Source organism: Daphnia pulex, chromosome 11, assembly GCF_021134715.1.
Source record: "Daphnia pulex isolate KAP4 chromosome 11, ASM2113471v1".
Taxonomy (NCBI): Eukaryota; Metazoa; Arthropoda; class Branchiopoda; order Diplostraca; family Daphniidae; genus Daphnia; species Daphnia pulex.
The window spans coordinates 903,629-928,019 of record NC_060027.1 but is presented as its reverse complement, the minus strand read 5'-3'; the positions used below and the strand labels follow the sequence as shown (position 1 = coordinate 928,019).

The window sequence follows — 24,391 nt, the reverse complement described above, 5'->3', positions numbered from 1 at the left end:
TAAAACGGAAAACAGTAGTACTCGACGGTCGACAACATATTGACGCGGAAACTCTTTTAGTGGTCTACTTACGTATGTTGTACATGTTTAGCGGAATTGCCGACCAAGGAAAAGACAAATATTATTTGTTAATTTATTTCGACCTTCGTCCGACCCGAGGGAAAAGTCACTCGGTTTCCAATGGCCGGAAATTCTGAGAGGAGATCGAAGGTTGGCAAACTATGAGCGCAGCCGAGCGCAGCAGCTTGACTCATATTATCTTGTGTCGATCATTTTTATCTCCGATAACCTTCACTCACCTTCCATTACCATTTGCTTAATTTTTACAGTTTTCATCATTGTGTTGCGTTTCAGACATGTCTAGCCTGGGCTATTACTTTCCTTATGTAACAGGTAATAAATAGGCGTAAGATATAACGGGTGGAAAAAAATATTTAGTAACCGACCAACCACATAGTTTATCTGGATAAAACATTATTTGTAACCTACAATTTTCTTTAAAATATTTGATCATAATCTTATAATTTAGTTTTTTCTTTTCTATAATGAGTCGAAGCCGTTGCCGTTTTCCCTAATCATCGAACCGGGTTCCACTTTGATCGAGTACCAAATCTTCTTTGAGCGGAGGTAACTGAAATTGTTGTCAAACTCGACCACATCTATATAGCGGAGAAATGACGTCATCAATCAAACAGACAAATTAATAAAAGAAGCAGGTGAATGAAACTTACAGACACCAGTTTCGCCGCAATCGATTTCTCCTTCCTCGGCCGACATTTGACAATCGACTCTGTCGTGAGGGACGACCGGGATCAATTCGCTGCCTTGTTTGCGATACACGGCGAAACCAATGTCACTTTCTTCGGAATGGAAATTCCACCTTAATGAGTCCAAGAGAAAATAAGAAAACTGAACCGTACAAATTATAAAAAAATAAATAAAAATTTACTTGAGGATGTCGCCAGATCGTTCGACTTTGAATTCCAAATGTTCTTTGCTTCCGCTCGAAATGCTCAGCGATTTCTTATTGGCCGTGTCTGGTTTGCCGCTAAAGTAGTAGGACTTTGGTACTTCTCCGCCCATGTTGAGCTGCGTTCAAAGAAATTTCATTTAGATCGAATTGTCAGAATTAATTGATTTTAGAGCAACTTGCTATTGTAAGGCAATTGGGATTTCCATCAGGATCGGTCATTGTTCCTCCGTAACAAGCTGGTAATTCTTCCGGATCGACTTCCGCCAGGATGGCAGCTTTCCATTGTTTCGCATCATGACCGAAGATTTTAATTTTATTCCTCGTTCGCTCATGGATGAAAGGTTTCAAAATTGGGTAGCCGATGCTAAATACTTTGGGAGCTAAAAACAAAAAATGTACTTAATGATTTGTTTTTGAATTGTGTGTGTTAATAGAATTTAACGTTACCGTTGATGACGAAAACACGACTGAGGCATTCTGGAAAATTGGCTTCGTATATCTGAATGATTTTGATTGCCGCATCCACAGCTATAGTTAAACATATCCTCCGTTAAAATCTTTTTGGTTTCTTATAACATACATGAGAATTTAACGTAAACTGAGGCCAAATATCTTTGCCGGAGAAAGCGTAAATTTTAAAAATGATATCTGTTTATTGCTGTACAGAAGCAGCAGGTGAAAATAAAAATGCGCACCTGCGATCTTCCAGAATAAGAGCTACAGAATAACCGTCACCGATCGTTACTTGTAAGTAAGTACTGTACCGTGTGTTCTATGTCACTTTCCAAATTGCAAAGGAGAGTATACTCGCAAGCGAAACCACAATATACCTTGTTTGTTAGTGACGTGCTGCATGGACAGCCCTTCCAAGTCGAAGATGATGGTCGTCTGTACTATTGCATCTGGCACGCGCTTGTACTTTTTCGGGTCTGACATCACTCGCCAAATGCTGGTTTCGACAAGATAAACGACGTACATGACGAAATCTCTCTTCTTTGTGGAGCGCAAAATTCCTTTCATGTCCGACATTCCGTATCGAGTTATCCACACTGGAAATTTTTGGGAATATAACTTTTAAACTTTTAAACTAATTTTTTTTTTTTTAAACACGTTTTAATTTGTTTACGAGGGCTTTGCATTTTATCTCGTCCGACAAGACTCGCAGAAAAATATTTCTTCAACACCTCAGGTGGCTTAAAATCATCCCGAATCGCATCGATTTTGTGATGGCGGCGCCATTCCAATGACTACACGTTCAGGTAAAAAAATTCGAGAATGAAATTAGTATAGCAAGGAAAAACGGGTGACAGCACACTTACATTCCTGAGCATTTTTTCGGCTTTGATCAAATCGAAATCTCGAGCTAAAGGAGAAAAAAAAACAATTCAACAGAACTACTTTATAGATGAATGCAATCACATTTATCATACGTTACCAATAAGCCACCTCGCAAGGTAAGCATCCTCGGGATTAGGTAGTTGACAATCTTTAACCGCTTCACGAAACTTGTTTTTACGAACATGTATCATATTTCATTACATAATTCTATAACACATGAACTGCCATAGACAGCACACACAAATTGACGGTTCGAAAAATCTTACCTGCTTTAAAACAGCCTTTTGTTTTTCGGAAAGCTGACTAACATCCATCTTGTTGTCGCCGTGGAACACAGTCCTGTAGGCTAGTGAAGGATTTGAACGCAAATAAGCAAATGCCACGCTTTTTTCTTACAAGAAGTTTGTAGCAATTTCCCTTCGAAAAAAAAAAATGAAACTTGCGCAAGCTTATTACAAGTATAGGGAAGCAAGAAGTTTCTTTTTTTACGAAAAAAGAAAACTGACGCTTGCGCAAGTTTATACCGCATACAACGGTACAATGATCTCAATCTCTTTTTAAAAGTTTTTCGGAAATTTTAACTTTTTTATTGGAATTTTAAAAATTTTGATTTTGAACGCGTGTGCATTATTTGATAAGCTCAAATTTAGCCGAAGGTATGCCCTGTGGTCTCTTCACAGTTTGTTTGAATCTGAGCCCTACCATGCGCTCTGTTGCCATTTTTGTGTAAACAAAATTTGTGGGAAGAAATTTTATTTGCCGAGTTCACTTCAAAGAGTCAATGTTTTAAGGTGACAAAATATTTGTTAAAACTGTTTAAACCATTTAAAAAAAACTCCTGAATTCGTCAAGTGCTGTCCAGCTTCCTGAATTGGCAACCTCGCTTCCTAGTTCTCAGGAAAGTTCGTCTGCAGTCTGCAAAAATTTATAGGAACTTGCGAAGCGTTTGTAGGCTTTTTCTAACTCAGCGTTAAACGGTTATACTTTAACTGCCAGTAATATAATTGTTTAATCATAGTGTGCATTTGCCGAATAAGTCCGTTCACATAAAATTTTGGTTTGTTTCTCGATCGCCCTATCGTAATAGTACCTGTGTTTTTCATGGATGTCCCGCCCCCTTAACACGTGATTAAAACGAAGAAGTCAAGTGAAATCAAGTCATGGAAATGTTTGAAAAATCCCAGGATTCCAAGGACACATCGGAACAAAAAGTGAAACGTGGGTTGTTTCCTCGGTATTGGAAATTCGATCTCTCCAACTCCATCCTGCCAAAGGACAAAGGAGTGAGTGCTGCATGAAGATTTTAATTTCTGTTTCTTTATCAGGTGAAAGTTGCCTGTCACTTGGGTTACCAAAATTGTCTCTGCCTTTTTAAGTTCAGTGTTGCTGTTCAGTTTGTGTAGAAATGAACAGTGAAGACAAATACCTGATGAAGTGAAACCGAGCATTCACTGTCAAAAAAACCTTAATTGAATTGGTAAATTGAAACATAATGTTTTGCCTATAATAGTAGGGATCTCAATAGAGAGAGTGAATAACCTATGACCGCATAAGAAAAACATTAGTCAGTGATAAGAATGTCGACGTTGGTGTAGGAATTAGGAACACTGCGGAATCTTCGCCAGGCAGCCCAGTTTTTACCCCCATAGAGGAGATTTCACCAATAGAAAATTGGAGACTAGTGATTGATTGAGTGACCGAGAGTTTGAGATAAGACTTAGATTGGGTTTTTTTTTAGTAAAAAAACATTTGCTGTGTATGGATTACCTTATTTCTCTTCCCAGCTTCTGTTTGATTTTGTCTATATTTTCAGGTTCATTTTGGTGAGCAACAACTAATGTAAACAGCATTGCAATTCGTCCAACAAAAATGCATCAACAGCCAGCATCAACAGAAGGATGATTTCTCAAAGAAAGTAAAGTTAAAGTATTAAAATTCCCTTAAGATCTAACCATTGGTCAACAAGTTTATTTCAGTTATCCATACACCGAACAGATACATAAATTCAGACGTAGGCATGGGCGGCTTTGCAGTGTCATGACTCTAGTCCTTTCATTGAGGTGCATTCACGTAGGAACTTGGAAGTCGTCCAGTGTAGCTCCGGAAAAGAATACTTATTCGCTCTTATAAATCTTACAGCGAAAAATGTCAACGAAATTTCGCCCTTAAATGCAGTAATAATTCAATTTTCATTTTTAAAAAAATTTATTTTAAAAATGTGAAACCACTTCCCAATTAAATTTTCAAATTCCAACTTTATCCAGGTTCTAATCCTCAAGTCGACCATCAGTTACACTGGCGATGACATCACTAACAAGTAACAACATGATTTCTGCCACCCACCATGCCAGCCAGTTCTCCCAATCATTAGTGTATCTGAAGCAATAATAAAATTATTGAAATTCTATGGGTGCCAATCCCTGCAGTTCCCGCTTCTCAATAGGAAGCACACAACAAACTTCCAATGACAGGTAAAAGTAAAAGTGTGTTATTTTGTTCTTGCCCTTATTATAATGAAAATGATTTGTTTCTGTAGTTAATTTCAGCAAGGACATCAATAACAAAGAAGAAGTTGTTTAATATTTATCATGCTATTATAAAAGTTAGTTGGTTTTACATAGTATTTAGAGAATTTGTCATCTTAAATGCAATCTTAATGATTGGTTGATTTCTTATTCAGATGTGCCTATAAGAGACCCAGAACAAATGTGAAGTATTTGGTGCACCAAAGAAAGAAGAAAAGACACTAATGCCCTTACGTTAAACGCGGATCAAGCAATCGCGCATAAATGAAAGTAGTACTTACATAGAATATAGAGAATTCGTTAACCAAATAACAAACCCATTTTTTCATACGGTAGATGTTGAAGATATTAATTCCATTTCCTTTTGGTTATAGGTTTATGTTCCCGAAGATACTATCCGATGTGGCATGTTGTTGCAGCCTATGTTGGCGAAACATTTTTTTGCATCGAAGTTAGCCTGTGGCTGTTCCCTGGTGCTGGTGTTGAGTTAGTTACGGAAGTTGCAACCAGTATTTTGTCAATTGTCATTGTGTCTGGAGTTATTACCGTTTATGTGATAAGAAGAAACAGAAATATGGGGAGTTTATATGTCAAACAAATAATGAATAAACCGTCGCGATTGGGAAAGCAACGAGTTGGAGGGGGGGGGGGGGGGGTTGGGAAACTTGATATAAAAAAGATGTTGAGGTTTTTGTCAAAGAATTTAACGCGGTAAGTAGGAATATTAACTGATAATTGTACAAACATGCACCTGCTTTTATTCTTACTCCACATAACTAATTATTAATTAATTTCTATCTCTTCTATTAATCTCTGTTAAAATATAATAAACAAAACGTCCGGTACAAAAATTCATTTATTAGTAATGAGTTTTAAAAATTAGCAGAATAACGTGAAACTAAACTGCATGATAATTTCTGAAAATTTTAAACAACCTAAATCAACTCTTTCATTGCATAGGAAATTTTCCCTTCATTGACTGTGCCCAGGAAGCTTACCTGGACAAGGAAGAAGAGAGAAGAGTGCGTGGCTAATTTTACTAGGAAACAATTAGTCTTACTAGACTTCCTGGTTAGACTCATGACCCTCCAAAAGTTTTCCTCAGATCATGAACCTTCCATGTCGCCGTTCGACCAGAGCCCTCCTCATCCTCCTAGTTATCACAGCGGGTGAGTGACCACCGGCGGGCGTTGGTTAGTAATTAGTTAGGGAAACGGGGCCACAGAAAAGAAGGGAGCCCAGATATATGCACTTGTAATATATATCTACATCTACACCAATTATCAGTCTTCAGTTTCAGGAATCTCTCATCAGTTTCCAAACAACTCTAGAATGGTGAGGGATTAACCTGAAAGGAGATAATATTTAGATACAATTTTCAAACTATGTGGTAGCAACAGCAAGCAATACCTCAAATCTATCATTACATGTCCTGAATAAGAACTAAGTGGAGGTCACCACAACCTCCTGATTGGCAGCATTATTTTGCTGTTGTCTGCAGAAGAGATGGCAGCAAAGAATTGGATCTGAGGAAGGCATCAATATCTTGAAGATTTACTACGATTTGACAGGGAAAGTTAACCTGAAATATTATTATAAACATTAAATAACAGTAGAAACTATTTAGCTTTGGAAGACATAGCATTATTGGTGGATCATTTCCTCTCCATTGTCACAAGCACCTAGCTAGGTCCTAGGTCAAACAAAAACTTCAGCTGAAATTTCCGAAACATAAAGTCAAGAAACAAACCATTAGCTAAATGTTGTGTTATCTATTAATTAAAAACAGTTAAACTTACCTCAAAATCCCAATCTAAATTTGTTTTGATTTTGTTAATTAACTTGTGATGTGTGTTGTGTAACTTAGGAGCAGACAAAGTTTCCCAAGAGGATTCTATTGAGTAGGGCATTTGGCCCAGACAAAGCTGTTCCATTCCTATGCTGCTCTCCAATTATCAATGGTCATCGGAACCTACAAAAAAAAAAGAAAGAAAGTAAGACACAGTGCAGAATGACAGGAATAAAGCTAAAAGAGTGATACCTAGATAGCAGAAGACGATTTTTCGTGAACAATCTAGAATCACTAACAGATGCCATAGACAAGGCAGATAAGTGAATATCAAGCTGTCTTCTCCTCATTGTTGAAGCATCATCACCTTGGGATTTCGTCTGTTGTGATGTGTGATGCTGCGGTGGTGACTTTTTGGTGAAGACTTGATACAAATTTGGAGGGATGAATATTACGTGAGTATCAAATTGCCTTTTATTGTTATTCAATTAAGTGTGTCAACAAGCTAGAGCGGACATTTTTTTCATATTATTATTGATAAACGTTTCTTTTTCCTGACGCTAGACGGCATAGCCTTTGATCATTTTCCACTCAGTTTTATTACGTTTACTTTGCACATCTCTGAAGAAATTTCTCGCCGGAAATTTTGGGTAATGTCTGTCAGTTTCTGTCACATCAAAGCTCACTTGTTAGATTTTTAATAATTTGTGTTTTTTTTTCTACTTCCGGTTTTCTCATTTCTGTCAGTAGTTTAGTAAATACTCATCTGACGCACAAAAGAACCACATATTCGTGATCCTCGTCCAATTTTTGGTAAAGTTCATGTTTTTTTTTCTACGTACGCGTACTTCCGGTTTTGAGAATTTTCCTGAACTATAGTTCAGGAAAAATCTCGATTTTGACCAAATTTTGGATTTCGTTAAAATTACACGTAATCGACCCCAAATTTCACGGAGATCACGAATATTTGGTTTATTTTGTCGGCAGCTCAATGGTTAAGGCGCTATCGCTTACTTCCGGTATACTTCCGGAAAATTTGCATAAAACTAGCAAGTGAGCTTTATTCTCTGTACTATTCTCTAGATTTCAAGCTAGGTTTAAGCAAATAAAAGTGCACCGTTCAAGTTATACAAGTAGCTAAAGAACTGAATTGCTTTAAGTTACATGGCAGATACAGAACTGCAGCCCGATAGCCAGTGCGGTGAAAACATTTTTGATATCCCATATATGTAATAGTTTTTTTAATTCAAAGCAATAATGTTTTTTTAAGATCTTCAATATCACTAGAATTCAAAAATTTTACGTTGTGTCTCACAAGGCGCGTTTTTGGGACTTGAAGTGTCAAAGGTGTCCAATAGATGACATAGGTGTTCTTGTTTATCATGTGATGGCGGATTGTTGTCAAAAGTTTTCCTTAATTTTTCCATGAAAGTTACCGATGAATTCATCAGTAAATTCAAGTTTATTTCTGTGCAACTTGTTTGTAATGTGATTTATTCCGTATGTGTGTTGGATCACCTTACATATTTCTATTATTACGTGTAGCATGCGTGTAGGAAGGAACGCGAAAGGCAACTGAAACTACAGGTAGCCTACCATCAATTCTTTGATTAAAATCGCCGCTCTGCTGAATGCTTTATCCTGTTGATGCAGGTAAAAACCTATAATAGCTTAGTCACAAATCTTTGAATACCTCTTTACATTTTTAGTTCATATTCTATTGGTAATCTGGAGTTTCTAATAATGTTGGTAGATCACTAACCCCAGCGTGGACAACACATGTTGTTTTTTCATGTTTTCTACAAATAATGCATTGACAGACAAGTATTATTCTTCCTTGAGAAATTTGTTACTTTTATTTCATGCTATCTATTATTTGACATAATACAGACCATGGGTAATCTTCAGGTTAATTGCAGCAACTTGGGACTTGGGAGAAGTCCTGTGAAAAGACACAGGGCACATGACCAGATTTGTGTTTTTCTGAATGTTCTATTCAACTAGTAGGTAACAACTAACTTTACCTTATTGCATGAATGTGAATATTAATTGAAATATTTCCTTTGCCAAAGATAGTTGGAACCCTAACTCAAACACAGACAACACATTGCTGCTGCCTTACAGCCACAGGCAGGAAAATGATTCTTTTCTTCAGAAAATTGTAAGTTGTATTTGTAGTCTTAAACCCCCCCCCCATACTTTTTGTTACTATTATAGATTTTTATGTTGAAAAAGTTACGGAAAATGATCGGAAATAGCCAAGTTATAATTTGTGTGTCGTCTCATAGGGAAAGCTGTTTGAGTAACCTGGTATTCATCCTCACTTGATTCATTTTGTGCCAGTTAGTGAAAGGCGTGAAGAATTCAAGTTTAGCTGCTGCGTGCTGTCTGCAAGTAAGCAATCCAATTGATGTCCACCAGGTGGCGCGAGTGTCTTCAAGGCCTCAATTCGGCCATTTTGTTCCTTGACGCAGCAGAAGTGAGATGCCGGTCGTGACGTTTCCCAAAATGAAAAGGTATTTCTTGTCAATTAATTAGGTTAATGGAATGTAAAATTTCGATGTGTCAATTTTCAGGTGATTGATCACTTTGCCACCTGAATTGAAAATGCCTGTACATTTGCCGAAATGTCGTGCCTCGTGTGTCTCGCTGCCTGTACCCAGTCGTACGTCTCATCCCATGCAACAGCAAAAGTAATTATTTTCTTCAGATTTCCTAAAACTATTTGGTTAATATAACACTAGAGATCAATTGGCTTTGCTACTGTAGAAATTTGAATACCTTTCCAACTATTACTTCTTTCGTTAAAATTGCAGAAATCTAAGCTATTCTGTTTTGTCTTACTCCTTATCTTTTGTCGTAAGAGTCCAGTTAACTTGTGTTTCCTGATGGTAATTTTTTTATTTTCTTCAATAGGTCTAACAACCACGCTGCACGCTGCAGCCAGATGGTGAAAGGTGTGATGAAGAAAAGTTCAACCGTTGTATGCAGGATGTGGTGCCAGTGTTATCCAGAAGTAGCTGTGCTGGAGTTATTCCGAAGCAGCTGAGCCAGAATTTTTCCAAATTGCTGACTTTAAAATTTTAACTGCTTTCATTTTTGTTTTTTGCTTTGCAAGTGGTATCCGTGGTGCTGATTTGAAATATTTTTATCCCCTTTTATTTGTGGTTTTGCTCTGCCAGTGAGTTTCTGACTTGAATTGGTTTCATCTGTCGTCTTTTGCGTTTTTACTTGGGCAGTATACGATTGTGGCAAACTGATTCTATGTCAGTTTTGATACAGTCGACAACTGCTAGATTAAATTCCGGCTTTCCGCACCAACAAAATAATAACGGCACATGTTATTATCGCGGTTGGGAAAGTCACAGGCCCCCCCCTCCCTGGGGGCCATAAAATATATATGTGGTTGTGTTAAAATAAATAAATATGAAAGATAATAAAAAATGGTTTTTAATTTTATAAACAAAAAAAACATGGCAATGCACATCGCCAATTTTTTGCGAAAAAGACTTAGTAAAAATAATAAATGGTGGTTGTTTTTAGCAAATTTTAGAATTTAATAAAAATTTGGGCTGGATAATATTTAGATTGATGAAAATATTGTGAATAATAAAATGGTTTCATGATTTAAAAATGCAGCTAGTCGGTTGTTTTGATTTCAATAATTTATTATTTTATAACAAGGTGGTATTATTTTAGGTTTGTTATGGAAGATGTAAATTTATCAGTACACAAGATTTTTATGGTTTTAACTGAGTTTTCTCACAGAAAATACAAAATCTCATTGCAATTACCCATCCACACAACTACCTAAGAGGAAATTTTGTTTACTTGGGGAAAGATAGAACAGATATGAATTTGCAAAATCTCTAAGACTAAATAATTTATCAATCTCTTGAAGTTCAGCAACCTCTTCTTAGCTTCACCAATGGATCAAGTCCGGAACGGCGCCGTTCGATTGAACTGAAACGAGAATAGAGAATTAGTTATTAATTGAATAAAACTCTTCATCCAGCATTACCTCAACATAGATACAGGTAGCAGAAGAACACACCAACAAATTGCCAGAAAGCCATGAGGCAACACCTATTATTTTGCACAACAGCTCAACTCTGCATGGACACCAACATGGTAAATGGAAGTATGATGTTGAACTGCAGGTCTGTAGAAGATCCATTTCAGTGCACCTCTATCAGAAAATGACTGCCACACCAAACATCACAACCATGAACAGCTCAAACTTTCTCTAACCAATGAAACCTGCAAAGCAAAAGCCAAAAGTACATTAATAAACCAATAAAAATTTCAAAATTATAAAATAGATAAGTTTAGTTCTGTTTAATAAAAATTCTCAAATAAACCAAATTGTAACTCTTCCCAAGGTGATCAAAATCTTTTCCACAAATGCTTATTTGAAACAGTTAGTAGTTGTTCAATTGCTTCTAAATCATGAATTTTAGGCCCAACTCGAGTAAATTCTAAACAAAGAACACATGGAATAAAATTTAACAAGATGCTAACCCACTGAAGTTGTCTTATTACAAGTAGATGTTACCATTTCAGCTTGCCTAGTGAGCACATTTTTATCTCGCAGCATGGTAGAGGCCTCATCAGAGGCTTGGCAACTTATCTCATCTTGTCGATCTTGCATTTCACATTGAGAACAATCTCCACCAACCTGTCACAAAATAAATTATATTAGTTATAGACACTTTTCAAATCATTATTATTGAAAGTTGATGTCTTCGCAAGCTCAATTCAAGGGCATCTCTCAATTGGAAAAATTCACATAACAAATCACAGAATATATTTGCAAATGACATGTAACTTTAGTTTACTAATATTTGATCATTTGTAATAAAACAGCTCAATTTTCTATCAAAAACCTCATCACAGAATTTTAATGTGGAAACAAAGTCATAGGATCATTAAGTTACTCTACATTATTACTTGTACTGTTCTAAAGTACTTTGACATGACGAAGCGTGCAACACTCAGCAAGAGACGACATTTTAAACAAGTGTACAACAAGCATGGCCACATTGAACTGGCTAGTATAAATTTAAGGCCATGTTACCCGTAAATTGACCGTAGAAAACATTAAGAATTAGAGTAGGAATTACCTTTTTTTATGAAGAACAATTTCAGGGATGAAAGTACCCAGCAATAATGACTAGAGTAACCTTCTCGGTCAGCGTCTCGGAAGTAAAAGAACGACATATGGTTTCTCTTCTCACAACTATGGGTGTGGTGAGACCCCCCCTCCAGTACATCCCTCTACACACTAGGGCTGAATAGTTCAATCCCTAAACACATTGAAATATTTAGCCACCTAGTGACAGCCCTTAGCATCCACGGACGATAGAGTGGGACGGAAAATAGGGTGACTCGGAAAATAAACCAAAATATTCGTCATCTCCGTGTCCGTGAAACAGATTTAGTAGGGAAAAAACCATTATCGAACAATTAACAAGTGAGTTGGTGGAATAGTTATCGTCAGTTATCACCAAAAAGTTAACACGCAATAACTGCCGATACATTTTTACAGGGATGGGCAAAGTAGCTGAAACTGACTAAATTTGACAGCTGAAAATGATCTAAGGCTTATGATAAATCTATCGTTTGCCAAAAGAAACGTCTAATTAACAATTTACGAAAATAAGTCAATTATCGATACCTGTGCATAATCCCGTGGTGAGTGACTACAGGTATGTCACAGCGGACTAAAGTGGTTCAACTCGTCAGTAAATTACTAAATTGAGATTGTAAGTTGTGTAGCAGCATGAAGCTAGATGAACGTTCCCACAAATGTATCAAGGCCAAACACATCGTAAATGTGAGCTTCGTAATGCGCCATTCCGATTCCGATTGCTGTTTGGTTTTCTTCGATGTCGAATTTGGGGTTGCAAAAACTGTCGACCTCGTGACTTTTCCGTCCATTCTTCACTGGGATTTTTCGCGTGTAAAGAGGAGAATAACGGGGCCGCAGTAATAAAAAATCCGCTTTTCTTGTCCGCAGTGCTCACAAAATTAAATCCTTCAGTCTAAATTACAAGTTCGTACTTGAAAAAATATCATAAAAATATATATTAAAAAATTAAAAAAACGAGAATTGGTTTCTGTTTACTTAAGGGTCTTAGGGAGCACAGATCTACATTTGTAATTTTTCTACGTAATTTATCAATCAGTCTTGAATTTCAGCAACCTCTCCTCAGCAATGGATCAGGTCTATGGAACGCCGGCCAACGATTGAACTTAAACGACAACAGAGATTTAATTACAAGTCAATAATTAAATGAAACTGTGCATCAAACATTACCTCTACGCCGGTACAGTACTACAGGTAGACGTAGAGACGACATATCGACAAAGTGCAGTCGATAAAATATGCCAAAGCCAAAAAAGGTCATGGAACTAAAGGTCAATTCCCTCCTGGTTATCACGGCGGGGGTTGATTACTGTTTACTTAGGGAAACGGGGCAAGAGAGGGGGGGGGGGCACAAATAAGCCCTTGTAATTTATCTACATCTACATAATTTATCCATCAGTCTTGAGTTTCAGCAACCTCTCCTCAGTTTCTCAGTTTCACCAAAGAATCTTATGGGACGGCGGTGAATGATTGAACTGAAACGAGAACGGAGATTGAATTACAAGTCAATAATTAAATGAGTGGACTTAATATTAGGCACCTAGTGACAGCCCATAGCATCCACGGACGACTGGACTGCCGATTTTGCAGTCTTTGAAGACGTTCGAGCAATTTATTCTTTTTCGCCATTAGATTCAGATTGCTGTTCGTTTTTCTTCGGTGTCGAATGTGGTGTTGCAGCAGCTTGGCGACCTCGTGACTTTCCATTCTTCACTGGGCTTTTCCGCGTGTAAAGAGCAGAATAATGAGGCCACAGTAGCCCAAGTTCCGCTTTTCTTGTCCGCAGTGCCTCACAAATTATATTCTTCAGTCTTACAAGTCTTAATCATAAATAATCAAAATAATCATTAGAAACATTAGGTATGCATATTTGTAACGAAGAATCCTAAAAATTATACATACCTAAATCCACTATCCAAAAAACCTTAAACGAGGGTAGGACACTGCAAAGACTCGTCAAAGCATCACCATATTTATGCTATATAATATATATTCATACCTAGCCCAAGTGGTGGCATTGAGCAAGAGAATTTCCCTGTTTTTCTGGATCTCAAAACTCATTCTTATATCTATTGCCATCAATGACACTGTCTGAGTGTCTGCAGTCTGCTACCTCTCTGAGATCTACCAACACGTTGAAAAAACTTACAATGGCACCGACTGAAGCTCCCCAAACCTGTTTGAAAAAAGTTAAAATTACTTCAGTGTAAAAATGTATAGGTAGGAACCAGAAACGGGTTCTGAGCTGTTAATACATTTTTTTTTTAAATTTAATCCTTTGTTTCAAGCACGTGTAGTATAAGGAGGGGGGCGAGACATCCATGAGTTTACGATTTGGCGATTGAAAATAATCAGAAAACTTCCTGTGACGTAATTATTTTGCAAATGCTTACTAACGTTGAATTTCTATTGATGAAGGTATGATACATAACACTTGGGTGTGGGAACGCAAAGACCCTTTGTAATTAGAACTTGCAACCGACATGGATCTCTGCAGACTGCAGACTGCAGACGAATTTTTGTGGAAACTGCGAAGCGGTGCTGCCAGTTTTTAAACCTCGGCGGCAAGAGCGAAGTTGTTTAAAAAGCGTTAAAAAGTAACAAATAAAATAATAATATTCTGCCATGAAAAGCTGTAGATTGACAAAATCCGCTTCCGAAGCTGTATTAGTCACTTTGACAGTATGACAACAGAAATTGTCTGCTTTTAATAAGTCCTACTCACGTAAACACTGTCACTGATCACCGAACGTAAAAAATGATGCAACTTTTTTCTGCGAAGTTTTTCTCCGATGGTTTGATTGCGTCGTTTTTTTATTAACTTTCACTAAACATTTTATCATGATCACATTTTACTTCTGTGTGGGGGGGGGAGTATAACATAGGGGACACCACCTAGATAGTCTAGTTCACTCGAGCATGACCAATTATCTTTGTTTATATGAAGTTATTTTTCAATAAAATTTAATTAAATCAAGTTAAGTCAATTTCATAAGTGTCTACAAGGATTCGTTTATTAAATGTTAAAAATGAAAAAAGGACCACCTATTTTTTCGACTCACATTGTCTAATAATATGGCACTTTATGTAGATGATGTAGATAGCCGTGCATATCACTCTTCCTTGTTTATCGATGTCAATTCAACCGTAACTAAGAACCAAATCTTTTTAGAGCGGAAATAGCTGAAGCTGTTGTCGAATTCGACGACATCTGTGGAAAATGAATAGCCAATGAATTTTAAAAAGTCAAAGGAACTTGATGAAATATTTACACTTACAAGTTCCAGTTTCGTTACAATGTATTTCTCCTTCTTCGGCAGACATGGCACACTCGACCCGATTTGGTGGAATAATGGGGAGCAATTCACTGCCTTGTTTCCGATACACGGCGAATGAGATATCGTTGTCTTCAGAATGAAAATCCCATCTTAATATGGAAGGAAAATTAGGATGATATTATCTTTGTAGCTTATATAGTTATGTTACGAAAGTGGAATTGACTTACTTAAGGACGGATCCGGCTTCTTTGACTTGAATTTCCAGTGTCTCCTTACCTCCTCTAGAAACCGACAAAGACTTCTTATTGCTCATATCGAGTTTGTTACTCATGTAATAAGATTTTGGAACATTTCCTCCCATATTTGCCTGAAATTTTTAAAAAGAGAGTTAAACTCAGAATTAGAAAATGGACAAAGACCCTAGAAAGTAATTTACCAACGTGATGCAGTTGGGATTTCCATCGGGATCGGTCTTGGTTCCACCGTACATGACGGGCAACTCCTCGGGAGCGACATCTTCTAGAATGGCCGCTTTCCATTGTTTGGAATCGTGACTGAAAATCTGAATCTTTTTCCTAGTTCGCTCGTCGATGAAGGGTAATATCATTGAATACAAAACCGAAAAAATCTTGGGTGCGTTGATGATGTATACACGATAGAGCAATTCCGGGTACATTCCCTCGATGATTTGAACCACTTTAACGGTGGTGTCCAAGGCTTCACAAAATCAAAAAGTTAAAATCGAATTATTGTCCACATTGCAATTCTTTTCGCAAAATAATTATTTTATTCGATGTAGTAAATGAAAAGGTTGATAAATATAATAATAATACCATACCCGGTTTATAAGTAATATGACGCATTGAGAATCCATCCATGTCCATTATAACAGTTGACTGCGCGATGGCAGTTGGGGAGCTCTTGTATTTCTTGGGATCCTTTTTGGCCATGAAGTAAACCTTCTCTAAATCTTCACACATGTACGTCAAGCAAACTCTCGGCTTTTCCGAAAGCAAGAGGCCTTTGACGTCAATCAATCCAAAACGAATAAGCATCAAATAGTTGTTGTATTTGTCCACACCCAGTTGGCCACCAGGAAAATACTTGGCCAACACTTCTGGCGCAACGTAATTTTCTGGACAGGGGTTGATTTGATAGAAGCGACGAGATTCCAAATTCTGGAAAAATTACGAAATGCAAAGAATAATTATCTTTAAATGATATATACAACAACAGCCTTATTTTTCCTTTAGATTTTATCTGTACTTACATTCCGAAGCATCTTTTCAGCTTTGGCCAAGTCAAACTGACGAGCTAAAATAGATCAAATGTAACGGATTGAATTCTTTTAACTTGATCATTATTGGAAACATTGTGCGATAAAATACCGATGAGCCAGCGCAGAAGGTAGGTGTCGTCCGAATCTGGTAGGTCACAGTCTTTGACCGCTTCACGGAACTGTAAAGTTGAAGACAAAAGTAAGTGAATAAGAGTAATCAAATACGGTAATCATAAATAAGGATGAATTACAATCTAAAATAAATTATGCAGCTGAATTAGATTGGAGAATAGGTTTCCATCCTTGAGCTGAACTTTTGTGTTTTCACTTTGATTCAAAATCTGCACAGACACGGAAAGAGAAACTAAGTGACAATACCTGTTTTAAAGCAACTTTCTGGTCCTCGTTCAGCTGACGGAGATCCATTTTAGTGGAAAGTTACTACAAATAATGTACAGACGAGCAGAGTTGAAGAAACTATGTACTGTCTGACCGTTCGGTTTACACTAACAACTGAAGCCAATAATAAAAAACAGCGTAGATGTTTTGGGGGGGATCACTAAAAAGGCTAAAGGTCGTGCTTTTTAAGATGTAACACGCTGTTGCGCAGAATGGGAAACGTTAGATAATAAAAGATAATTTTCAATGTGCACTAGCAGCAGACTTGAGACAGAACAAGTTTCTGGTAGAACTGGGACGAATGTTGCTTGGATACTGAATAGACATAAACACGCGTGCCCCAGTAAAAGTTATCCGAATTTCACTCCGCGATTACGCGCTCGAAGCTATAACTAAAATATTATTTGTGTTCCTTTCACCCCGACTTTCGCAAGGATACAGCTTCAACTCCCTTAGCGAAACAAACAACACATATTGCTGTTAAACCAGTGGCATTTCATGCCAACGTCCTTCGATAATTCGGAGAAATTAAAAGTCTACCTTTGAGAAAATCATAACAAAATCGTACAGGTTTATAGGGAAAAGAAATTTAGGTTATTAGTGATGAGTTTGTTTCCATTAAGAATGCTACATAATGGATAAACGGTAAAAGTCTATTTTACCCGACCAACTTCTTACTTTACTTTACTTATCTAATTCACTTTACTTTACTTAATCTAGAAAAGTAACTAAGCGGGAAAGAGCCCGAGCGTAGCGAGGAAATACAGGGGTTTTGGGTGGGTATAATAAAGTATAATAAAGCATCAAACTATACTTCATTATACTTTACTATACTATAACCAAAAACAACTATATTTTTACGGTATGCTCGGGCTTATTCCCGCTTAGTTACTTATCTAGATTAAGTAAAGCAAAGTGAATTAGATAGGTAAAGTAAAAATACCACTTACTTTATTTACTTAAAGGTAATCCAATTGCCGCAATACAAAACGAACTTAACAGCACAACTCTATGTCCCTTATTAAGGAATCAACATGATTTCTTCGTAAAAGCAAATCCCAAATTCTGCAGTTAAGATGGCGAGTTTTTGGTTTCACGAACAATCTGTGATACACTTCTGAGTCGTTATTAGCTACAAAAAGTCTAGTCAAAATACGCCCGTCTAATTCCTGAGATGTTGCACTACCACCGTCAAAAATCAAACTAATTCAGGTGTCGTCTGCTACGGAAATTCTCAGACGTTGCATGCATCACAATTTGAGCCATACTTATACTTTGAATATTAAAATTTTATTTGATAAGTTTTCCACGCAACACATGATAAACTTAAATATGAAAGTAAATTTTTTATCAATGTGCAGTGTTTGGCAATGAATCGCAGTAAAAATGTTTTTTTTGTGGGGGGGAGACCCCCCCAACCCCCCCTTTTTTTTATTTTTATCCAGATTGTCCCCCAAAAGCCCACCATTTCAACTTACGCTTTTTACGCTAAATGATTTGTTAACGAAAACAGCCAAAAAACATCGAAATTTTTCAGCCATATTATACTTATTATAACCTAACCTAACCTAACCTAACCTAACCTACTATACTTTACTTTATCTTATAAGTATACATGAAACGTCAAAATCATAATAAAGTAAAGTAAAGTAAAGTATCTTCATCATGATATAATATAGTAAAGTTCCATGACCTTTATATGAATAATAAAGTATAGTAATATAAAGTAACAACTTGATTGCCACTTACAAGTTGTTATTAATACAGTAAAGTTTATAATGATTTGATGCTACTTTCATCGATCGTGGATTTGAACCACCAACCATTATGTTAGAATTCTAGTGCTATGCCACAGCGCTAATCGACACTTCCTCGATACGCAAAATGTTTTAATAACATTTACAGTTATATCATAATAAAGTGAACTGTAATAATTTGAATAAAGCTGTATTTATATGGCACAATGAACTTCATAATAAAGAAGTATAAAATAATATAACGTTAAAAAAAAAAGTAAAGTAAATCTTGATTGACCCTTACTTTAAAATAAAATAAAATTTAATTTATATATTTCACCTTATCTCGGATTTGAACCACTGAGCTATGAATTTGTAATCCAGTGCTATACCACAGTGCTAATCGACATTGCTTCGATGTGAAAATAAATAAAATAAATAATATTTCACTATTATGTATTAATTATGAATTTTTGGCAACAGTGTTTTAATAATATTGACAGGATGCCAGTCTGCTACACGGTAGGGAACAGAGAGGTTGTACGTGAAATTTCTCGTATTTAAGTAAAGTGAAGTAAAGTAAAGTGAAGTGAAGTGAAGTAAAGTGTAAATTAAGTGAGTGTGTAGTAATAATTGAGAATTAAGGAAAAAATTAAGTATAATAAAGTAAAAATAAAGTAGAATTAAGTAAGGTTTTGGTCGGCTAAAATAGACTTTAACCGGATAAACTATGGATAAAGAACATGATAACATATACCACCTGTAACTCTATTTTAACGAGTTAAAAGTCCCGCAGGTTAGTTACGATTCATATCTATGTTTTTACTAGGCATCTGGAAGTAAACTCTGTTAATGAACTCTGTTAATGAACACGTTACTATTTTTTACTATAGAATTCTAACGGATTATATCAAATCCGTGTCAGTGTCAAATTCCACTGTTGTCTTTTACTATTCAATCGTAATGGAATACCAAATCTTCTTTGAGCGGAAGTAACTGAAACTGTTGTCGAATTCCACGATATCTGATAAAGAAAATTAAAGATCGGTGTACAAACAATAACATCCAATCAAATAGTTTACACTTACAGACACCGGTGTCATAACAATCAATTGCTCCCTCCTCAGCCGACAAGTCGCAATCCACGCGATCGTATGGGACCACCGGAATCAATTCGCTTCCTTGTTTGCGATACACGGCAAAAGCGATATCGCTGTCTTCCGAATGGAAATCCCATCTTTTTAAAATATAATTACCTAACTTTTTAGTTGTGCACTCTCTTTACAAAAGAATGAAAGTTTACCTCAGGACAGTGGCAGCTTGATTAACTTGAAATTCCAACTGTTCTTTCGATCCCCTTGAGATCGACAAAGGCTTTTTATTTCTAGTATCTGGCTTGCAGTTGAAATAATACGAGTTGGGAACTACTCCGCCCATATTGACCTGCATGTTACAGTCCATTTAGCCAGCAGTTGAAATTTCTTACTTAAAAAATTAATTACTTTAGTTATGCAGTTTGGGTTTCCATCAGGATCGGTCATAGTTCCTCCGTAAGAAGCAGGAAGCTGATCGGGATCAATGTCTGCCAAAAGGGCCGCCTTCCACTGTTTTGCATCGTGACTGAAGATTTGAATTTTATTCCTCGTTCGTTCGTGCATAAAAGGTAGCACAATGGAATAGAGAATTGAAAAAATCTTGGGCGCATTGATTATAAAAACACGCCGGAGCAATTCCGGATAGTTGGCTTCGTACATCTGGACCAACTGAATGGCCGTATCCAGCGCTACGGAAACGTACGGAAATCGGAGAAAAATAAACAAGCAAATTATTTGTTTGAACAAACAAATATTGTGAAATACTATACCGGGTTTAAATGTCACGTGATTCATGGAGAACCCTTCCAAGTCTACAATAACAGATGCCTGGGAAATGGCATCGGGTGAACGCTTGTACTTCATTGGATCCTTTCTAAACATTGCTAAAGTTTTCTCGACTATTTGGACTACGTGCATTACATAGTCTTTCTTCTTGGACGAAAGCAACACCCCTTTGATGTCTATCATTCCGTATCGGATAAGTAGCAAGTTACTTTTCAACTTGTCCACACCCAAATGCCCAGCAGCAAAGTATTTGGTCAACACGTCCGGCGATTGATAGCCGTCATTCAATAAGTCAACTCTATATTTGCGGCGCCAATCCAAAGACTTTGTGGTGAAAAAGGTAAATAATTAATTGCCAAATTAAAAATCAAAGAATTCGACAATGATTATTTTTCACTTACATTACGGAGCATGTTTTCAGCTTTTGCCAAATCGAAATTACGAGCTATATAGAATAAGAAATTGAAAAAAAAGGTGTCACTTATAATTCATGATAAACATCTGTTAACTTTATTTTTCATAACGTTACCAACTAGCCATCTCAAAAGATAAGTGTCGGCCGATTCCGGTAATTGGCAATCTTGAATCGACGCGCGAAACTGTACGGAATAAATTCGAACCAAACATTTATAAGAATTTTAGCTAGCTCAGTTAGTGCGAAAATGGATGTCAATTTCGATTGCAATACGTTAGATTCAAAAATTCCATCTACTTTTTGGGGAGTTTGGTGAACCGACCGCTTTAACCATTTTCACACATTTTTTGTTTTGTTCGCTTGAAGCTCCTTAATGCGAGCACTGGTTCAACCTGTTTTGCGTGTTGATGCTCTCAATAGACAAAATGAAAATACGTGGATGAAAAGTCGGAATATTACCTGTTTGAAAACAGCTTTCTGCTCATCGTTGAGTTGGTTCATTTCCATCTTGTAAAAGTAATCAAATGTGACGAATCTATATTTCCAACTTTCGAGAACTCTTTTTCTACACCTTCTTTGTTTAGAACTTTCAATTTGAAATCACAATGTCTAAAGGTTGGATGGTAAGTAGCTGCAAATGTTTAGCACACGTACGTTTTTGTGATGCGCTCAAACTGTGTTGCGTTGTAGTTTACGTTAAATAGTTTCGTAGAACAGTGACACTAGCGCGTTAGATTATCACTGTCAACGAGAACGTTTTGAAGGTCGAGAGAGATACGTAGTATCTCCGATTACGGCGGAAGAGGGAAGCTGGGCAACACTCTTGGTTAAAAATAACAGATAATAAACAAACCAATAATAAACGAGTCAACTTTACATCAGAGAAGGGCCAGCGCACTACAAGTTTAGGCTACAGTTTCTTTTCAACTACTAAAAAAAAGGATGTTTCAACGAGGAAATCTACTTCTGACCCTGAGGAAAACAAGAAACTTGTTTTCAAAAGGACCTCGGGTTCGACCCCCTCCCCTCCCTGTAGCAAAGTGAAAGAAACTGGTTATTAGATGATAATAATAATAATAATAATTATTATTATTATTATTATTTTTTTTTTTTTTTTTTTTTTTTTGAATGGGTGGTTACAAGTTTCGTTACTGTAAGTCAAATCTAGTCTGGGCATAGTAAACATTACAGCCGTTTAATAAGCAGAGAACGTGTTGTAGCGACAACCAAATTTCAGTCAAAAATTTGTTTGAAAACTAGAACTGCAGTTCAATCAATTGACGGGCGAATTTTCTACGATAGCCGAAATGTCAATGGCATAATTGACTCGGTTCCAAATTTATGCATATAAGAAGTCCAAGTTGTTTTCATTCTGACCAACTGGTTAATTTCATCGATTCAATCGAAATTGAATACCAAATCTTCTTCGAGCGCAGGTAGCTGAAGCTGTTGTCGAATTCGACGACATCTTTATGAAATAGATAACTAAATGTAATAACGACATGCTAATGTAGATAATGAAATAGTTGACTTACAGACACCGGTAGAGTCACAAGGGATTTCTCCCTCTTCCGCTGACAAATGACAGTCCACACGTTCAGGTGGAACAACAGGAATTAATTCGCTTCCTTCTTTACGATAAACTGCAAAGCCGATATCGCTCTCTTCTGAATGGAAATCCCACCTTTTATTACAGTAAATAAGTTTAATGTTGTAATTTTGCATTCGTAAAAATTTAAAAACGAAAATTTACTTTAAAATAGAAGATGCTTGATTAACTTGGAATTCCAGTTGTTCTTTTGATCCTCTTGAGATCGACAAAGATTTCTTGTTTCCAACGTCTGGTTTATTGCCGCTGAAATAATAAGATTTCGGAACTACTCCGCCCATATTGGCCTGCGTTTTACAGAAGGTTAGGTCATTGGTTGAAATTGATTAGTTATAAAATGAAATGCCTTAGTTATGCAGTTTGGGTTTCCATCAGGATCGGTCATAGTTCCTCCGTAAGAAACAGGAAGCTGATCGGGATCAATGTCTGCCAGAAGGGCCGCCTTCCATTGCTTGGAATCGTGGCCGTAGACTTGAATTTTATCCCTCGTTCGTTGGTGTATAAAAGGTGTCACGATGGAATAGAGAATTGAAAAAATCTTTGGCGCATTAATTATAAAAACACGCCGAAGCAATTCCGGATAGTTGGCTTCGTACATCTGGACACACTGAATGACCGCATCTATCGCTAAAGAAATAAAAAAAAATGATTTAGCAGATTATTAAGGCTTTCAAAGAGAGAGCAAACTGCCAAACATCGTCGGTTCTGTTGGCACACCATTATTTATTACATTCTTTTCTGTTTATCTTAAATACTATACCTGGTTTGTACGTGACGTGGCTCATGGAGAATCCTTCCAAGTCTATAATAGCACATGTCTGGGCAATTGCATCGGGTGAACGCTTGTACTTCGATGGATCGTTTCTAACCATTAAGAAATTTTTTTCGAGGATTTGAGTTATGTGCAATACACAATCTTTCTTCTTGGATGAATGCATAATGCCTTTCATATCTGAAATTCCGAATCGGAAAAGAATCAAGTAACTTTTAAACTTATCCACCCCCAAGTGCCCGGAAGAAAAGTATTTGGTCAACACTTCCGGTGACTGGTAGCTATCTGTCAATAAGTCGATTTTATTTTTGCGGCGCCAATCCAGCGACTGATAGGTGAAAAAATTTAAAACATTAATAAATAGTGCTTGCCAAAAATATTGATTAAAAATTACGTTTCAGTTTTCACTTACATTTCGGAGCATTTTTTCAGATTTGACCAAATCAAAATCACGCGCTGTAAATAAAAATAGAAAATGGGTCATGACTTACAACCAATAAATAAAAAGTATAATTTTCTGGACTTCGTGGCATTACCTACGAGCCATCTCAAAAGATAAGTGTCGTCAGATTCCGGTAATTTGCAATCCTTAATCGCCTCGCGAAACTGTGCGGAATTACAAAATTTTGGCTCTATTAAAGCATTATAAAATAATTTCAGAATAGAAAGTCAGAATATTACCTGTTTGAAAATGGTTTTCTGCTCATCGCTGAGTTGATTTAGGTCCATTTTGCAAATATGCTATTTCCGATTGACGAATCTTTTAAATGGAAGATCGGATTATGAAGTATTAATCGCCCTACAAAGTTTTTAATCAAGAACTGAATTTCATAACTGTTACAGGTGAAATACAGGCCCAACGACAACAGCATTTTATTGCAGTGCCTCCGCGAACGTTCTGAAGGTCGAGAGAGATATGTGGTATCTCTGTCGGTGTCATCGATAAGATGCTTGTAACAACACATGAACAAAAAAAAAAAAAATAATTAATAAAAATAGCCCTTGAAACATATGAATAAGATAAGGATAATCTTAACTTAAATATAGACAACAATAGCAAGAGCAAGCTGAATCTGGAAGAGAAAAGCATTTTTTTTTACTTACCTGAAGAAAACAATTGCTTTGAAACTGTTAACTGATTTTGAAATTTCCTCCTTTTTTTAACACTTGTGGCTATTTTGACCTAACTTGAAGGGAAACATATGCACTCAAACTCAATGCACAAGCTTCAAGTAATTATAAATCATGT

General features: G+C 36.6%; 4 protein-coding genes and 4 long non-coding RNA genes across 23 annotated transcripts; 2 read left to right on the top strand and 6 right to left on the bottom strand.

The window, feature by feature from the left end:
* Positions 1-438: 438 nt before the first annotated feature.
* LOC124207374 (SEC14-like protein 2) lies at positions 439-2,691 on the bottom strand. The gene is made up of 10 exons (XM_046604790.1): positions 2,578-2,691; positions 2,409-2,478; positions 2,293-2,336; positions 2,100-2,220; positions 1,804-2,022; positions 1,421-1,501; positions 1,154-1,353; positions 950-1,089; positions 732-880; positions 439-659 (listed from the first exon to the last, which is right to left on the bottom strand). Exons 1-10 carry the CDS (start codon positions 2,623-2,625, stop codon positions 541-543), a joined length of 1,191 nt encoding a protein of 396 aa, XP_046460746.1. The 5' UTR covers positions 2,626-2,691; the 3' UTR covers positions 439-540.
* Positions 2,692-3,213: 522 nt separating this feature from the next.
* Positions 3,214-5,471, top strand: LOC124207381. Of its 3 annotated transcripts, none has more exons than XR_006879926.1 (9): positions 3,214-3,306; positions 3,399-3,529; positions 3,637-3,788; positions 4,125-4,226; positions 4,288-4,485; positions 4,576-4,782; positions 4,848-4,913; positions 4,992-5,106; positions 5,211-5,471. It is a non-coding gene; the product is annotated as an uncharacterized LOC124207381 (long non-coding RNA). The 3 variants fall into 3 exon arrangements; XR_006879928.1 differs by having other exon boundaries at positions 3,907-4,226; XR_006879927.1 differs by having other exon boundaries at positions 3,399-3,545.
* A 209-nt stretch (positions 5,472-5,680) lies between these two features.
* LOC124207366 lies at positions 5,681-7,135 on the bottom strand. The gene is made up of 4 exons (XR_006879925.1): positions 6,878-7,135; positions 6,636-6,808; positions 6,247-6,551; positions 5,681-6,184 (listed from the first exon to the last, which is right to left on the bottom strand). It is a non-coding gene; the product is annotated as an uncharacterized LOC124207366 (long non-coding RNA).
* Positions 7,066-9,996, top strand: LOC124207365. Of its 12 annotated transcripts, none has more exons than XR_006879921.1 (8): positions 7,066-7,080; positions 8,171-8,278; positions 8,379-8,449; positions 8,516-8,632; positions 8,698-8,786; positions 8,914-9,141; positions 9,202-9,318; positions 9,542-9,996. It is a non-coding gene; the product is annotated as an uncharacterized LOC124207365 (long non-coding RNA). The 12 variants fall into 12 exon arrangements; XR_006879917.1 differs by having other exon boundaries at positions 8,335-8,449; XR_006879918.1 differs by lacking the exon at positions 7,066-7,080 and adding an exon at positions 8,094-8,108 and having other exon boundaries at positions 8,335-8,449.
* Positions 9,997-10,349: 353 nt separating this feature from the next.
* Positions 10,350-14,272, bottom strand: LOC124207364. Of its 3 annotated transcripts, XR_006879909.1 has the most exons (8): positions 14,030-14,272; positions 13,677-13,950; positions 13,315-13,594; positions 12,945-13,249; positions 11,749-12,879; positions 11,181-11,303; positions 10,647-10,885; positions 10,350-10,588 (listed from the first exon to the last, which is right to left on the bottom strand). It is a non-coding gene; the product is annotated as an uncharacterized LOC124207364 (long non-coding RNA). The 3 variants fall into 3 exon arrangements; XR_006879910.1 differs by lacking the exons at positions 13,315-13,594; positions 13,677-13,950; positions 14,030-14,272 and having other exon boundaries at positions 10,647-11,103; positions 12,945-13,194; XR_006879911.1 differs by lacking the exons at positions 13,315-13,594; positions 13,677-13,950; positions 14,030-14,272 and having other exon boundaries at positions 11,147-11,303; positions 12,945-13,193.
* A 494-nt stretch (positions 14,273-14,766) lies between these two features.
* LOC124207360 (SEC14-like protein 2) lies at positions 14,767-17,374 on the bottom strand. Its single transcript, XM_046604765.1, has 8 exons — positions 16,710-17,374; positions 16,441-16,510; positions 16,323-16,366; positions 15,891-16,230; positions 15,489-15,769; positions 15,280-15,419; positions 15,053-15,201; positions 14,767-14,985 (listed from the first exon to the last, which is right to left on the bottom strand). Exons 1-8 carry the CDS (start codon positions 16,755-16,757, stop codon positions 14,888-14,890), a joined length of 1,170 nt encoding a protein of 389 aa, XP_046460721.1. The 5' UTR covers positions 16,758-17,374; the 3' UTR covers positions 14,767-14,887.
* A 1,839-nt stretch (positions 17,375-19,213) lies between these two features.
* Positions 19,214-21,791, bottom strand: LOC124207361 (SEC14-like protein 2). Its single transcript, XM_046604766.1, has 8 exons — positions 21,221-21,791; positions 20,876-20,945; positions 20,748-20,791; positions 20,331-20,670; positions 19,969-20,249; positions 19,770-19,909; positions 19,555-19,703; positions 19,214-19,490 (listed from the first exon to the last, which is right to left on the bottom strand). The coding sequence occupies exons 1-8, from the start codon at positions 21,266-21,268 to the stop codon at positions 19,417-19,419; spliced, it is 1,146 nt and encodes a 381-aa protein (XP_046460722.1). The 5' UTR covers positions 21,269-21,791; the 3' UTR covers positions 19,214-19,416.
* A 149-nt stretch (positions 21,792-21,940) lies between these two features.
* LOC124207359 (SEC14-like protein 2) lies at positions 21,941-24,300 on the bottom strand. Its single transcript, XM_046604763.1, has 8 exons — positions 23,824-24,300; positions 23,679-23,748; positions 23,555-23,598; positions 23,131-23,470; positions 22,717-22,997; positions 22,515-22,657; positions 22,297-22,445; positions 21,941-22,229 (listed from the first exon to the last, which is right to left on the bottom strand). Exons 1-8 carry the CDS (start codon positions 23,869-23,871, stop codon positions 22,129-22,131), a joined length of 1,176 nt encoding a protein of 391 aa, XP_046460719.1. The 5' UTR covers positions 23,872-24,300; the 3' UTR covers positions 21,941-22,128.
* Positions 24,301-24,391: the final 91 nt, after the last annotated feature.

What these genes read in the sequence shown, in the direction of transcription:
- LOC124207374 (XM_046604790.1), bottom strand. Translation starts at nt 2,625, where the DNA reads ATGGATGTTAGTCAGCTTTCCGAAAAACAAAAGGCTGTTTTAAAGCAG. An exon ending in CCGAAAAAATGCTCAGGAAT is followed by an intron (nt 2,221 to 2,292) that starts GTAAGTGTGCTG and finishes CTGAACGTGTAG; the next exon opens with TCATTGGAATGGCGCCGCCA. An exon ending in AGATAAAATGCAAAGCCCTC is followed by an intron (nt 2,023 to 2,099) that starts GTAAACAAATTA and finishes AAAAATTTCCAG; the next exon opens with TGTGGATAACTCGATACGGA.
- LOC124207360 (XM_046604765.1), bottom strand. Translation starts at nt 16,757, where the DNA reads ATGGATCTCCGTCAGCTGAACGAGGACCAGAAAGTTGCTTTAAAACAG. An exon ending in CTGAAAAGATGCTTCGGAAT is followed by an intron (nt 16,231 to 16,322) that starts GTAAGTACAGAT and finishes TAATTTTTCCAG; the next exon opens with AATTTGGAATCTCGTCGCTT. An exon ending in GAAGCCGGATCCGTCCTTAA is followed by an intron (nt 15,202 to 15,279) that starts GTAAGTCAATTC and finishes TTCCATATTAAG; the next exon opens with ATGGGATTTTCATTCTGAAG.
- LOC124207361 (XM_046604766.1), bottom strand. Translation starts at nt 21,268, where the DNA reads ATGGAAATGAACCAACTCAACGATGAGCAGAAAGCTGTTTTCAAACAG. An exon ending in AGAAAGCTGTTTTCAAACAG is followed by an intron (nt 20,946 to 21,220) that starts GTAATATTCCGA and finishes TATTCCGTACAG; the next exon opens with TTTCGCGCGTCGATTCAAGA. An exon ending in TTGTTATGACACCGGTGTCT is followed by an intron (nt 19,491 to 19,554) that starts GTAAGTGTAAAC and finishes TTTCTTTATCAG; the next exon opens with ATATCGTGGAATTCGACAAC.
- LOC124207359 (XM_046604763.1), bottom strand. Translation starts at nt 23,871, where the DNA reads ATGGACCTAAATCAACTCAGCGATGAGCAGAAAACCATTTTCAAACAG. An exon ending in CTGAAAAAATGCTCCGAAAT is followed by an intron (nt 23,471 to 23,554) that starts GTAAGTGAAAAC and finishes TTCACCTATCAG; the next exon opens with TCGCTGGATTGGCGCCGCAA. An exon ending in CCACGTCACGTACAAACCAG is followed by an intron (nt 22,998 to 23,130) that starts GTATAGTATTTA and finishes TTATTTCTTTAG; the next exon opens with CGATAGATGCGGTCATTCAG.